Source organism: Budorcas taxicolor, chromosome 19 (assembly GCF_023091745.1).
Source record: "Budorcas taxicolor isolate Tak-1 chromosome 19, Takin1.1, whole genome shotgun sequence".
NCBI classification, from domain to species: Eukaryota; Metazoa; Chordata; class Mammalia; order Artiodactyla; family Bovidae; genus Budorcas; species Budorcas taxicolor.
Genome location: NC_068928.1, coordinates 61,268,707 through 61,284,785, shown reverse-complemented (window position 1 = coordinate 61,284,785; position 16,079 = coordinate 61,268,707). Strand labels below are relative to the sequence as shown.

Below are 16,079 nucleotides of genomic sequence, written 5' to 3'. Positions count from 1 at the left end.
GAGCCCGGTCCCTTCCGCTCCCCGCGCCCCCCCCCCCCCCCCCGCCCCGGCTTTCCAGCCAGGAGAGGACCTTCCTTTTGGCCCGCTTCCTTCTCAGTCCCCAGGAGGAAAATCTGCCTCTCTGGGGATCCGTGAGCCTGGGACTCCCCCTTCTGGTGAAGCCTCAGGAGGGGACCGTCCCCAGAGTGCAGGGCAGGGCCTCTGAGCCCGAGACCCGTGTCCCCTCGCCCGTATCCCACTCGGCCTGTCAGCGCCCGAGGGCCCCGGCGCCCTGGGCCTTGCCTGCCTCTGAACAGCATGTGGTGGAGACAGAAATTCCTTCGCGTGTGGACCGCCGCCTTCCTTCCTCCTGGGGTCTCTGTGACTGCACTTCCCCCGAATGCAGGGCTTGCCCAGGCGGCACTAGTGGTAAAGAACCCGCCTGCCAACGCAGGAGACAGAAGAGGAGCCTGGAGGCGACGGTCCCTGGGGTGGCAAAGAGTCGGACACAGCTGAAGCGACTTGGCACGCACACGTGCTCAGCTCAGGCAACCACGGAGTCCCTCCTCCATCCCTGGATGGTGGGCGAGGTTTCTCTGCAGGACCCCAGGCGCCCAGGGGCACGAGTGTGCAAGCCCGGTGCGGAGATTCTCCTTGTCTCCAGACACACTGGCTGCCGGGAGGACGTGGATTTGCCCTTCATCTGCTCTCAGACCAGCTTTGCAATGAAACACATCCAGCTGTGACCCCACGGACTGTAGCCCGAGTTGCTCTGTCTGTGGGAGTCTCCAGGCAGGAACACAGGAGTGGGGTGCCATGTCCTGTCCAGGGGATCTTTCCGACCCAGGGACCAAACACAGGTCTCTTGCACGGCAGGCAGGCTCTCTACCTTCTGAGCCACCGGGGAAGGCCATCTCCATGGACTGGCCTGCTCACCTTCCAAGAAACGAGGCTGGCCGCTCACTCTCTGGGAGGAAGTTTCCCTTCCCCTTCCTGAGGGACTCCTGTGAGCCCAAGAGAGGGGACTCTGTAGAATCTGAAATGAGATGCTATTTCAGAGCTGAAGCCTCTGAGTTTCCCTGCAGGGCAGTGGACCCAGGTTTGGGGAACACACCTACCCACCCCCACTCGTCTCCTGATGTGTGTAGAGCGATGGCTCAGCCCCAGTGTTTGTGGGCTAAATAAAGAAAGTGTCTGAGGTTAAAAGTGAGAGGTTCTTGAATTCTGAGGATTACAGGTGAAGAACATAATAAGTGGTTTGGCAAACCACTTACCTTTCTTCCTACGAGGACTTTCCAGGCAACTTTTTTTCAAGGTTTTTTGTTTTTTTTCAATATGAACCATTTTTTTAGAGTCTTTATTGAGTTTGTTACAGTATTGTTTCTGTTTTACCTTTGTTTTTTGAGCTGCAAGGCCTGTGGGATCCTAGCTCCCCAGCCAGGGATCGAACCTGAACCCCCTGCTTTGGGAGGGAAAGCCTTAACCTCTGGTCCACCAGGGATGTCTCCAGGTAACTTTTAAGAAATGTTTTATTCACCATGTGACCCTTAATTTTAACCCACTGCCCAGCTCCAGCTCGACCCCGGTGGACCCTTCAGGGCAACACTTCAGGGCTTTGGGCAGAAACCAGCAGTGCCCAGTACACAGCAGTGACCTGCAACCTCTGTTCCGGGTTCCTCCACTGCGGCTGAGACTTCAGAGCCATCACCCTCTGTCGAGGGTGGGGTGGCCCCGTGCGTGTAGTTCACTCGGCAGCACCTCCCCTGGTGGCTCAGCTGGTAAAGAATCCGCCTGCCATGCAGGAGACCCCAGTTCGATCCCTGGGTCAGGAAGATCCCCTGGAGAAGAGAACAGCTACCCACTCCAGTATTGTGGCCTGGAGAATTCCATGGACGATAGTCCATGGGGTTGCAAAGAGTCGGACATGACTGAGTGACTTTCACTTTCACTTTGGTCTCTGCCTACTGGAGTTCAGGAAACCCCCACCCCCACGCCGACACAGGCCCACTCCAGCCATGGCAACTGAAAATGTCTCTGGACACTGCTCAACGTTCCCTGTGACAAAGTTGGGCCCTGCTGGAGAACCAGTGCTCAAGAGGAATTCCACCAAGTGAGACGACCCGGCTGCTTGCCCAGGGCCCTGCAGAGACTCACCATGGGGCGATCTGTCCAGCGTGCTGAGTTCATAACTGGAGGAAAGCTGGGAGGGAAGGGCGACCGGGACGCAAACCTCTCAGAGCGGCCCCAGCATGTCCACGTCACGGCCAGGCCGCCCGCAGAGGCTCCCAGCCAACGCCCTTACAGCGGGATCCAAATGCACAGCCACCCTCGAAAGACACAGGCTCAAGAACACCCCAGCAACCTCGCCAAGACGTTCCTGGAACTGCTCCGCCATCCGGGGCCCCCCCACCCCGCCTTCCCAGAGGTCGGCCCTGCGCTGTGGTCTGAGAGCCCCACCCCCTTCTCCAGCAATTCCCCTAGCAGTTCCCTGGTCCACCTCATCCCACCTTGCCCTCTGCTTCTGGGTGGATCTGTGCAAGCCTGGCACTCCAGGAGCATGTCTTTCTCAGCCCCCTCTTCCTGTGTGGTGGCCCAGCCCCAAGCGCCCCCTGCGGAGCTCAGTTGATAAGAGCATCACGCACAAACCGACTATACGTGCAGGGAGCTCTTGGAGGTGATTCAGTTCCCTTGGTGCAGAAAACCAAGACCTGAGTTTATCACATAAGTGAGATCCGTAAAGGGCTTCCCAGGTGGCTCAGACGGTAAAGCATCTGTCTACAACGCAGGAGACCTGAGTTTATGGCATAAGCGAGATCCGTAAAGGGCTTCCCAGGTGGCCCTGGTGGTAAAGAACCCACCTGCCAGTGCAGAAGACGCAGGAGATCCAGGGTTTGACCCCCAGATCGGGAAGAGCCCCTGGAGCAGAGCATGGCAACCCACTCCAGTAGTCTTGCCTGGAGAATCCCCTGGACAGAGGCGCCTGGGGGGCTACAGTCCATGGGGTCGCAAAAGAGTTGGACACGACTGAAGGGACTTAGCAGGCAAGAACTCATAGATGGCTTATCAAACTAGACGTCCGCTAGCATTCCAATCCAAAAGCACTCCAACAAGGTAAACTTTTATTGGTTTTAAGGCAGCAAGTCAAGTCCTCTGGTGCACATGCCTGTCTTCTGATGACAGGAGGAAAGACGGGGGCAAGGGAAGGGCTAGCCACGGGGCACCCCCCCGGAGCGCTCTTCTGCAGAGTCCAGCCATCTTGGCCCTCTGGCCCCCACGTGTGATCTTCGTGCACTCTGGTCCCAGAGCCAGCGGGCCCCGTGGCCCCATCCTGCCGAGTCTGTGGGAGCAGCTTCCTGGCCCAAGGCCCCGGGCTCAGCCAGCGTGGCCCTCCACCGGGCTCTCCCAGGGGCAGACGACCTCCTTTTCTGTGGCCTGGTCACCTCGTGCTCTCAGGCAGGCCCCGCTCCCCATGGGCACGTCCATCTTGATCTGGAAAAAGCTTCAGACACAGGAGCAGAGCAGGTGTGTGGAGACGGAAGGTCACCACACCCGGCTCACCCAACCCCCCGAGGAGGCACAGACCCAGGCGCCTTTCTGGAAGCTGTGTGTGCGGTGACCCACTCGGGGCTGGGGGGGACCCCGTTCACTGGGTGCCGAGGGAGGCTCTGTTTCCTGCTGAATGAAGGATAATTCAGAGAACGCTTTATTTCCCTTTTCAAGGGGCTTCAGTTTTTTCTGTTTTGATGAATTCCATACATTCCTATAGAACAACCAGGACCCAGGCCTCAGCCCCTTTAAACCGCCTTCTAATAAAGTGATGGCCACTGAGCACAGAAGCTTGCAGAAGCCCCGAGACTGCTGTGGCCACAGACTAGAGCATCCTCTCAGCAGAGCCCATCCGGAGGAATCAACAGACAAGTTCTTTCCCTCTGGATCCCCCCCACCCCGGACACACAGTGCACAGACAAGGCTGGAGACTTGGGTATCCATGGCAACCTACGACCTCAGCACAGAGCCTCCATCTCCAAGACCACGCGTGGCCAAAACGCAGGAGCGTGGCAGAGGGTGGGGGGTGCTCCGCGCTGTCTCCCCCCAGACCGAGCAAAGGCAGGGCTGCCTTTGTGTCGCGTTGTCTGGAACTCTTCCTTCTGTCCTGAAGCCCAGAGCCCTCAAGTGCCCCCGGAGCCCCTGTTCTTCACCCAGAGAGCTGCCTCGGGGCAGGGGGCTCTCAGAGGTCCGTCTTGCTTTGCCACCCATAGTGGGGATAACAGGGGCCAGCCCTGAATGGAGGCTGTACACTGTCAGCCCCCTGTAGCCCCACTGAGTGCCCCCCAGGGCAGATGTGTGCAGGAGGTGGGAGGGGAGGGGAGGGCCCCCAAGGCAGGAGAGGGGGCGGGCGCCCAGCACCACCTGTGGGTCCTACCACTGCGGCTGAAATTCCCTGACCTTTAAAAAATGCAACAAATTCATTAGGCCAAGGTTTTAGGTGCCGCAGGGTGAGTGGAAGAGGATTGCATTGTTGTTTAGTTGCTAAGTCATGTCTGACTCTTTGCGACCTCAGGGACTGTAGCCCACCAGGCCCCTCAGTCCATGGAATTCTCCAGGCTGGAATACTGGAGCGGGCAGCCATTCCCTCCTCCAGGGATTGAACCTGGGTCTCCTACATTGCGGGTGGATTCTTTACCACTGAGCCACCAGAGAAGCCTGGAAGAGCATCTTAATGAAAGGGGGAAAGACGGAAAAGAAAAACAATCCCATGGACTGTATTGTCCAAGGGGACGGAAAGAGTCAGACTCGGCTGAATTACTTCCACGTCACTTCACTTTCCTTTCCCCCAGAAAGACAGCAGAGGGCAGCGCTGAGTCTGGAAAGGGTCTGGAGGCCAAAGGTTTCTCCATGGGGGTCTGCTTTCCCAGAATCCTCCTCCTCACCCAGCACTCTCCCCCCTCCATCTGCCCAGCCCCCAGGCCCTAGACCCCAGGCCACAGAACCTGGGTCCTCACCAGACACCTGTGTGCACACAAACGCACAATCCCGTGTGCGCACACACACAATCCCCATGTGCACACACACAATCCCATGTGTGCACACACATAATCCCTGTGTGTACAAACACAATCCGGTATGTACACACACACTCCCCGTGTGCACACACACAATCCCGTGTACACACACACACAATCCCCATGTGCACACACACATAATCCCAGTGTGCACACACACAATCCGGTATGTACACACACACTCCCCGTGTGCACACACACAATTCTCATGTGCACACATACACACAATCCCCATGTGCACACACACAATCCCGTGTGCACACACACATAATCCCCGTGTGCACAAACACAATCCGGTATGCACACACACTCCCCAAGTGCACACACACAAAATCCCCATGTGCACACACACAATCCACTGTGCGCACAAACACAATCCCGTGTGTCCACACACTCCCCATGTGTACACACACACAGTCGCCTGTGCACACATACTATCTCCGTGTGTACACAAACACACTCCCCATGTGTACACACACACAGTCCCGTGTGCATGCACACAATCCCCATGTGTACAAACACACTCCCCACGTGTGCACTCACAATCCCCACGTGCACACTCACAATCTCCATGTGCACACATACACAATCCCTGGGTGCACACACACACAATCCCATATGCACACACACACACAATCCCCATGTGCATGCACACACACAATCCCCATGTGCATGCACATAATCCCATGTGCACACACACACAATCCCCATGTGCACACATACACACAATCCCCGTGTGCACACACACAATCCCCTTGTGTACACACACACTCCCCATGTGCACACACACACCATCCCGTGTGCACACACACACTCCCCATGTGAGCACACACAATCCTCATGTGTACACACACAATCCCCTGTCCACACATACAATCCCCATGTACAAACACACACAATCCCCGTGTGTACACACACACAGTCCCGTGTGCATGCACACAATCCCCCTGTGCACACACACGATCCCCGTGTGCACACACACACTCCCCACGTGCGCACTCACAATCTCCATGTGCACACACACACAATCCCCGGGTGCACACACACAATCCCCTTGTGTACACACACAATCCCCTGTCCACACATACAATCCCCATGTACAAACACACACAATCCCCGTGTGTACACAAACACTCTCCATGTGTACACACACAATCTCCTGTGAACACACACAATCCCCATGTACACACACACAATCCGGTATGCACACACACACACTCCCCTGTGCACATACACAGAATCCCTGAGTGTGCACACACACTCCCTATGTGCACACACACACAATCCCGTGTGCCCAGACTCCCCGTGTGCGCACACACACACAATCCCCATGTGTACACACACAATCTTGTGTGCACACACACAATCCCTGTGTGCACACACACAATCCTCATGTGTACACCCACAATCCCCGTGTGCACAAATGCACAATCTCCATGTGTACACAAACACTCCCCATGTGTACAGTCTCCTGTGCACACACACCATCTCCGTGTGTACACACACTCCCCATGTGTACACACACACAGTCCCGTGTGCATGCCCACAATCCCCGTTTGCACACACACAATCCCCATGTACACACACACACAATCCCTGAGTATACACAAACCCTCCCCATGCACACACACAATCCCCATGTGCACAAACACACTCCCCATGTGTACACACACACAGTCCCGTGTGCACGCACACAATCCCCATGTGTACACGCACACAGTCCTGTGTGCACGCACACAATCCCCATGTGCACACACACACTCCCCATGTGTACACACACACAGTCCCGTGTGCAGCACACAATCCCCGTGTGCACACACACTCCCTATGTGTACACACACACTCCCCATGTGCGTGCACACACTCCCCACATGCGCACTCACAATCCCCGTGTGCACACACACACAATCCCCATGTACACACACACACAATCCCATATGCACGCACACACACACACAATCCCGTGTGCACACACACACACACTCCCCATATGAGTACACACAATCCCTGTGCGCACACAATCCCCTGTCCACATATACAATCCCCATGTGCAAACACACACAATCCCCGTGTGTACACAAACACTCCCCATGTGTGCACACAGACAATTCCGTGTGCACACACACTCCCCATGTGCACACAGACACAATTCCGTGTGCACATACACTCCCCATGTGTGCACACACACAATCCCCGTGTGCACACACTCTCCCCGTGTGCACACACACAATCCTGTGTGCACACACATAATCCCCGAGTGCGCACACACATAATCCCCGTGTGCACACACACACAATTCCCATGTGTGTGTACCCACTCCCCATGAGTGCGCATCCACACACACACACACCACCCCCTCCATCCTTACTTGGCTGCTCTCCGGGACCTCGGTCGTGATAGCTGCCGGCTGGCCTCCCCCAGGGGCTGCACCTTGCCATGGGCCACAGCGGGACACTTCGGGGAGAGCCGGGCGAAGACCGGGGAGGCCAAACAGCCTCGTCTTAGGAACCGCCCGAGGGACAGGCGCATGCGTGCCTTGGGCTGGGCCCGGGGCGGGGGCTGCTCCATGGAAGTCCCGCCGATCGCCCGCTCGGAGCCCGGGGAGCCCTCCAGGGCCACGCTGATGGGTGAGGGACAGACTGTGCTGCTGGGCCGCCGGATGAAGCGGCTGGGCGAGCGAAAGGGCCTTCCGGGGGAGCGGCAGCTCGGGGAGAAGGGGCTAGAGGGAGAGGGGGGCGCGCAGGTTCCGGTGTACACAGCGAGGTGGGGGCTGGGGGCCAGGCGCTGGCCGGGCTGCAGAGAAGGAGAGAGACGGGGAGTGAGGGCGCAGCTGGCCTCGCTGCGGGCTGCCCCTGCCCACTCGGCCCCTCCCTGGCTGGAGCCCAGGCCCCCACCGGTTGCCCCTGGGGACCAGGGAGGGGTGCCCCGAGCCCCCTGGGAGGATGGCACAGCCTGGCACAGGCTTCCCCAAGCCCTGGCCGCCTCCGCAGGGCACAGCTGGAGGCTCCTCCAGGCCTGGGAGCCTGGGGGCCAGGCTGGGGTTTCCCATCGCCCATCAACTCCACCCTCCACAAGCTCGGGCTCCACCCACCGAGCATCATCCTGTCTCCCTCTGTCCTCGGTGCCACCTGTGGTCCGCAGGCATGTGAAACCCTTTCCTGAGAGCACTGGAGGTGGCGCAAGGATCCCTGGCTTGTGCGGACCCTTCCAGGCCTGACACTGGCCGCCGCATCCTGAGCCCCGACACACGTCCACCGCCCCCTCTCCTGCGCTTCCCACGGGCACCGCAGCAGGGCCTGGGCCCCCGGCGGAGGAGGAGACTGGAAACACAGATAAGGCGGCTCCTTGAGGCAACCGCCCTGGGCGGCTTCGGCCCTGGTTCCCTGACCAGCGGGCTGGGAGCGGGGAACCGGGGCACCGTCAGCTGAAGGAGCCCGAGAGCTCCGAGCGAGCAGATGGGGGCGTCAGGATCCGAGTCCTGGGCAGGGAGGCTCGCTTGTCTCACCTTTCCCCCGCCGGGTTTGTGTCCCCCAGGGCCTGCCGCCACAGCTGTGCAGTACTTTGTAGCCTGGCGTGGTCGGGGCTGGGGGCTGGGGGCTGGGCTGGTCCGGGGCCATGCCCAGGAGAGCTGGACCAACACTGCCTCCAAGACAGGACTGGCCTCAGGAAAGCACAAGCCCTCCATGAAACCGTCACAGCCGTGCAGCCCAGAGGGGCGTCTGCCCTGGGGGCCTGGGCATCGCCTGGGCCCGAAGGAGGGTGGCTGCGGGCACCCACGCACTTGAGGAGGGTGCAGGCCCCAGCCTGAAGAGGGAAGGGTGGGCAGGCAGAGCCCCCAGCAGCCCTCAGAAGAAAAGCAAGGCCTGGAAACCACCAGGGCTTAGTCCTGGGGGTGGGATGGGAGCCTCACCATTTCCCACCTGCTCCCTGAAGCTCAAGCAAGATTCTGAAACAGCAGCTCGGAGCCACCGATGCTGATCCACTGCTCAGACAGGCCTACCATCCAGAGCCTAGGCCCTGACCCACAGCCACTGGGTTATTATGCTTATTAATCACCATTGTGATTATTGTTAGCATGCTTGAGAAGCTCAGAAATTCGAGTTTCTGGGCTGCAAACTTGAAGTGAATTATTGCAGGTACCTCCTCCAGAGCAGCTAACACTTACTATGCCCATTTTACAGATGAGAAAGCTAAAGCTTCCAGGAGCCAAGCCCAGGAACGCGGGGACGGTCAGCAGGCTTTGCAACCGGGCTCACTGACTCCACAGTTTACATGTGTGATGCCCAATGGATGCTTACAGGTCAGCATCGCACTGGGTGTCCGTTATAAATGCAGACCCCAGACTCACCCCAGACCCACCAGAGGGGAACCTGAGGGTGGGGCCTCACAAACACCGAGGGCGCTGCTTTGCAAGTAAGCAAGAGCCAGGTCGTGTGAGGAGCTGAGCCCTGTGCTTCTGACGCCGCCTCCTACAGGGACTCACGTCTCCCCTGCAGGACAGTCTGCAGGGAATGGCCTTGATGGAGGGTTTGGGAGGCGACTGTCAGGCGTGTGGCCCTGCGGTTTATGAAGACCTACTCTGTGCCAGGCGTGTGGCCCTGCAGTTTATGAAGACCTACTCTGTGCCAGGCATGTGGCCCTGCGGTTCATGAAGACCTACTCTGTGCCAGGCGTGTGGCCCTGCGGTTCATGAAGACCTACTCTGTGCCAGCTCCCTGCGAATCTACAGCTGCCGCGTTTTAGTGACCAGAATGCTGAGGACCGGAGCGGTTTGGTACCATCCCCAGGCTCCCACTGCAAACCGCTGACTGCAGAATGCAGAACTCTAAGGTGGCCACCAAGACCTCAGGATGGGTGTGCGCTGGGTGGCCACCGCCACGATCTTGCCATGAGATATGGCATAGGGGACTCTGAATCACTCTGGCGCCACTGAGCTCTTCACTGAACCCTTCAGTCCCAAGCCTAGAAGCCAGAGGCAGAAGTCAGAGGCTCGTGATAAAGGCCCACCGAGCCAGGGTTCTCCATGGCTGGTTCTGAAGATGGAGAGTGGGGAGCAGGTGGCAAAGAGTTTGGGCAGCTTCTGGAAGCCGAGAGCAGCCAGCAAAAAATGGGGCCCTGGGTCCTACAACAAGAGATGGGATCCTTCCAACAACCTGGAAGCAGACTCTTCCTGAGCCCCCAGTAAGAACTCACACAGCGCAGAGACACCTTGACTGTGTGCCCGGAAATCCTGCCAAGCCTCACCTGGCCAGCCGTGAGCTCATAAATGGTGGCTGTTGGTGCGAACTTGTTACTCGGCGATTGTTAACTCATACCGTGACCAAATGAGAGTCTGACCCCAGGTCCATGTAACCCTCAAAGCCCTCTTGCCTACTGATCCGCATTGCCAGCCTGTTGCCTACAGGGTTTGGGCAGGACCTGGGGTGCTGGGCCAATATGCCAAACTGAGACCAGGCTTTGTTCAGAGAGATGGGGGGCAGCAAGGTTCCCCTCCCTCCAGCTCACCGAGGACACCCGCACCCCAGGGCATCTGCTTAAACCTCATGCATTCAGCCTGTGGTCAACTCCCGTTATGACCCCACTTCACAGATCCAAACACTGAGGCCCACGGAGCTGAGGCAGCCTGACCGAGGGGACTTGACGGCACGCACCCTCACCTGACTGCAGGCTCTCCCCCAGCCCACCCCTCTCCCCCAGCACCTGCTCCTCCCCAGGATGAACGACAGGACAGGTAGAGGCAGCTCCCGTCCAGCTTCACTCACCTGTTCTGAGAAGATCCTTTCTTCTGGGGGAGCAGCCCTGGACACAGCCCACAGGCCCTGGACACTCAGGCAAGATGCCTCTTCCGCCCGCTCCCACCACGATCCCCCCTCGCCACAGCCCCGGCAGCCCAGGCCACACCCACTGCGGGCGTGACACGGCAAAGCAGCGCGTGGAAGGTGCGTGGCAGAGAAATGAGACGACAGAGACACAGTGATGGCGAGCTCAGCTTCGTTCTGTGCTGCTGTTTATTTTCCCGGGAGAAGGCGATGGCGTGGAGCGGGCCGCTGACATGAGAACACGAGCTCAGGCTTTAATGAAAGGCAAAGCAGATGGTACAGGGATGCCATTCACGCCCCGTCCAGAAGCCAGCTGGGAATTTGGAGGAGACCCTGCGGCCACTTCACTCTCCCTGTCTGCACTGTCCCCCAAAGCAAGTGAGCACACTCGACCCCGCGGGGGAAAATCCACACGGGCCCACTCCCCGTTTCTTCTGTTGGTCATCTCCCCTGCCCCCGCCCACCGTCAGCCTTCCCACCACGGCCTGATCAGTCAGTGCCTGCTGCTGGTCAGCCCTCTCCCAGGAGCTGCAGGCAGACCACAGGACATCGACGCCCCGCTCTCCTCCCCTCGGATATATCCCAGCGGTCCCTGGAGAGCCGGATTCTCAGTGAGGACAGAGGCGAGATGGTTTGGGTCAACAAGGCTTTAAATGCCCTAAATAATCAAGAATGGTGAGTCACAGTACTGGGCAACACAGACATGCAAGGGAGCACATGCTTCAAGAGCATGAAGTTTCTAGGGATGGTGGTGATGGGGAGGACAGTAGTGGTGACGGTGGAGGTGATGACGGTGGTGGAGGTGCTGATGGTGGTGGAAGTGATGGTGGTGGTGATGATGACGGTGGTGCGGGTGGTGAGGATGACGGTGGTGCGGGTGGTGAGGATGACGGTGAGGACAGTAACCATAACAATGGAAGCGACGCTGCTCACGGCAGCCAGCACCTGCTGAGCACTCACGCCGGGCATTTTCCAAAGCACTCTACTCGACTCTCTAGCCCGTGTATTCCCACTCAATGCTCACAACAAAAGCAGTCTTCTTTCTAAAAGCCAAGCTTCAAACTGGAATTCTACAGAGAGAACCCTGGCACTCTGTAGCACAGCTTAGCTTCTAGCATCAGATATACCCCATATGGGTAGAGAAACTCAAACTGTCTAAAAAGCGATATTAACACAGCTGAGACGGTGCCTAAGTGCAGGGCATAATAAGGAGTATGACAGTGATCTAAATGTGGCAGCAATATTGCCCAGGTAAATACCGCTTTTGTATCACTTGAGAGTCAAAGAGGCCCTGTGGGGGGAACAGGGATGGCGAGCAGAGACAGAGCTGGCAGGAGCTGGGCCCGCGGCTGGAGTCCAGAAGCAGGCCTGCTTCCGAAACCTCAGAACTGGGGAGGGACCTGCGGCTTCTCCTACGGAACATGAGACTTTCCCGGTGGACCCCTTGACTCCCCAAGCCAGACAGTTCTCCCGCCCCCGTGTTCTTGCTGCATGTCCGTGTTGCACACTGCCCAGCCTCGACGCACTCTGCCTGTGTGTGGCTGTTCGCACCCTCGTCAGCCCCATGAGGGCAGAAAACATCTGTCCACTTTTGTAGCTGGGCCAGAGCCCCTACTACAGGCTGCCACACAAACCAAGTGCTTAAAATCCATTGGTGGATGTGGATTAAGAGGCACAAACTACTGGGTATAAAATAAGTCAGGTGCCAGGGTGTAACGCACAGGACTAGGGTACGGGCAATGCTTCATAATAACTTTAGACAGAGTATAACCTATGAAAACATTGAATCACTATGCTGAGCACATGAAGCCAACGTAATATTGTAACCTAACTCTAATAATAACAGGATATAAACAAAAGGCGAGTGTGGGATGTAACTGCTGCCATCCAGAAGCGAAGACGTGTGTCATCGGCCTTCCTTCAGGTGGGGCTCACGTGTCCAGTAAAGAATGATAACCTACTCTGTTGACATGCCCATGCCTCTGCTTGGATTGTGGGGTCCTTGTGTGTCTGACATGAGGTTTCCAGCCGCATTTCTGCCGGACCTACTACGTGTCTGACCCAGAGCACCCAGTACTCTGCTGGAGAATGAGAGTCGTGTGAAGCAGACATGTCTCCCAAGTGACGAATGGGCAGGTGAACAGTTGAGTCAAATATGAACAAGACACACTCCACGACCTGCAGGTCCAAGGGGTGCACAACCTCAGCTCACACATGGTAACTACGAGGGGTGGCAAATACCTCCAGATCATGCTTCGCAAACTTTCCCCTGAAAGTAGGACAAACAGCAGGAGAGCCGGGGAGCCACGCTGTCCCGGGAGTCTGAGGGCAGAGCCTGAATCTGCCACAGCCAGGCATGAGATGGCTTTGATGTCTCAAATTTCATCTTAAAAATTCATGTACATCTTGCAGTCTAATTCATAATATATTCATGACTATTTTAATGCGAAATTTTAAAAATTATCTATCTTTCCTCCCATTCCAAATCTTCAAGTAAAACTGATGCCCCGGGCTGGGTATCCTCCTGGAATTCACTGAGTCTGGTCTAAGAAGCATGGATCTGGCCCCAAAGCCTCAGTTCACAAATCACAAAGCATAGAGGTGAAGAGACTTTCTCAAGACTACATGGCTAGCGGGAGAATGAGGACCAAAACCTAGGAGGCCTTCTCCGAACCCAAGGCTCTGTCCACTCATCCATCGACTTATCCCTCCATCCATCCATTGATGCACGCTTCCATCTACCCACCCATCCACGCATCCATCCATCCACACATCCACACATCCATCCATCCACCCATCCACACATCCATCCATCCACACATCCATCCACCCATTCATCAAGTCATCCATCCATCCACTCACCTAATGCATTTATGCAGAGCTGATTAGACCTACAGCATTAGACTCCAGATGGTAAGGTATTGTCCCCCCTCGTGTCCGTTTACAAGAGGTTCATCACCTGCAATTTCTCCTTGAGGCGTCCCCTATAGGAGGACTCTAGCATTCTCCAAAGGCGAGAGGAACAAAGTGCCTCTAGCTGCTCTTTCAGAGTGTAAGCTGGTCTCTGCCTGGGAACAACAGAGAGTACCGCCCCGCCACGGGCTCACCTAACCTAAAGCTATAAAGAACGGAAGCACCAACATCTAGAAAATAACCCGAAGAGAACTATCGTTGACCCTGACTCACTTTGAAAATGTCACAGACCTCCAACCATCCCTCCTTCTACGAATGAAGACATCAGCGCCTTCGTCCTTTGTCCAGAAAGATGCTCCATGTTACCTGGACCCATCCTGAGGCCTCCTGCCTGAGTCCTTCATTCCTACAAGCTACTAATTCCCCTGGCATCGTGTAACAGGGGGCGAGGAGGCAAAAACGAAGGAGAAACCCCACCAGCCTTCAAAACTCAGGACTGGGAACATGCTCAACAGAACTGTGTCAGCAGAGCTTCTCTGGGCTGCTTTGAGGAGGAACCTTGAAGCAGCCCCTTGGGCTGGTCTCCAACTGCTTTAGAGACAAAGTCTAATTTGGAGAGACTGGAGGAGGAGCTTCCTGAAGCCACGGGAAACAAACAGCAAACCTGCCTGAAGAACTATGCGGAGGGTGGGGAGGGCCCTTCTGAACGACCCGAAGCCAATGGCAGCTCAGGAGGTGGCTTTTCTCTCTGGCTCTCACCCCAAGGGGTCCGGAGGGAAGCAGGCAGATGTCACAGCTATGTTGTCAGGTGCCCAAGCCCCTGCCTTTACCCACCTGAGGCCGCTGGCGAGCTGGAGGGGGAGGGGGAAGCCCAGGACGGGGGTCTGAGGAATCAGCGTGAACCGGAGTGGCCCACGGCCCCACGAACGCGGAAAGGGCTCCTCCAGCCCTGCCTCCCCCACCCGGGGAGGAAGCAGCTGTGGGTTTATTTGAGGGGCGGCTCTTTTCTGAGCTGGCTCCTGCGGTCCAGCTTGCTCATGACCTGGGTGATATCCACCGTGGTGGCCGCCTCCCGCGCCTTGGCTTCCTCTTCCAGCTGCCGGAGGACGACGGGGCTGGGGCTGGAGCGCAGGTGCCGCCGCATGAACGGGAGGCTCGAGCTGGAAGGGAAGAGGGGGTGGTCGGCGGAGCGCAGCATTGGACACCTGGCGGGGTGAGGCCCCTCATCCTCCTGGGGAGGCCCCCCAACCGCGGGAGGATGGGGCCTGAGTGAGGCCCAGTGCCATCAGCTCTTAGAGGCCGCCAGAGGGCTTGGGCAGCGCCGAGCACAGACCAGGCGCCACAGTGTCTGGAAACCAACGTGTCCCCTTAGCTTCCTAGAGGAAAGAAAGGGACAAGGGAGCCTGGGTACTGGAAGCCCAAGGGCTCTCGCCCCCCAGGGAGAACTGGAGCATTTGTTTTCAAAAGTCAAGGTTCTGGTAAGGAAGGAAAGTGCGAGGCCATAGTAGAGCGAGGCGGGACCGGCAGAGCAAGGCGAAGGGTCGGGAGGACCGGGGATGCGCTGGAGGCCCTGTGCGCATGCGCCGACCGTCCGCCTCTTCCACCAACGCCACCCACGCATCTCCAAGACCACACAGTCCAGCATCACCTCGGGCGCCAGGACACAGCCCCGGGTATGTGATGGAGGCGACCGTGAGCAGGCTTGGAGAAGAAGCATTTCAGCCGCAAAGGGCGACTTCAGGCCTAGGACCTCTCCAAATTTCGGGAGCATGTAACCCCTGGAACTTCCGTATCCGCCGGGGCAGGAACCACCCCCCACCTGTGAGCCGTGCCTGAGGCTCGGTCTCCCCCTCCCCAGCCCTGCCTGCTTGGAGCTCCACTTAACTTGGTCTGGAAACCTTCCGTTTCGTGCACTGTCTCACGCCTGACAGTCATGGGTCACACTCACAGCCCCTGTCCTAACACTGCCATCCCCGCACAGCTACTGGCCGGCTGCCCGGGTCCCCAGGCTGCGCTTGCTACCCAGAGCCCCGACAGCATCCCCAGATCGCGGTCCTCGACCCTGAAGCCGAGCGCTGCACCCGCGGTCCAGCGCCGCCCCGGACCAGCGCCCAGGCACCCCACAAGAGACCCCGGCTGATTTCTCAGGTCTGTGCCAACCTAAAAACATCTGGACAGAGGCACACAACGCTCCCCTCCCTCTCCTACTGCTTTCTGGCAGGACGTCTGAAGCTATTGTGGCCATTTCTTGTGGCTTAAAGAAGGAGCTTTCAGGTCCCCAGGGACACTGAACTCCCGTCCTTAC

General features: G+C 57.6%; 1 protein-coding gene across 1 annotated transcript in view; it reads right to left on the bottom strand.

Moving 5' to 3' along the window:
• Positions 1–3,351: 3,351 nt before the first annotated feature.
• Positions 3,352–16,079, bottom strand: part of RGS9 (regulator of G protein signaling 9) — a 53,157-nt gene continuing 40,429 nt past the window's right edge. The window contains exons 17-19 of the mRNA XM_052658012.1: positions 14,817–14,934; positions 7,411–7,835; positions 3,352–3,478 (exon numbers count right to left, since the gene is read on the bottom strand). Coding sequence (XP_052513972.1) covers positions 3,352–3,478; positions 7,411–7,835; positions 14,817–14,934 — 670 coding nt within the window. The remainder of the gene's footprint in view (positions 3,479–7,410; positions 7,836–14,816; positions 14,935–16,079) is intronic.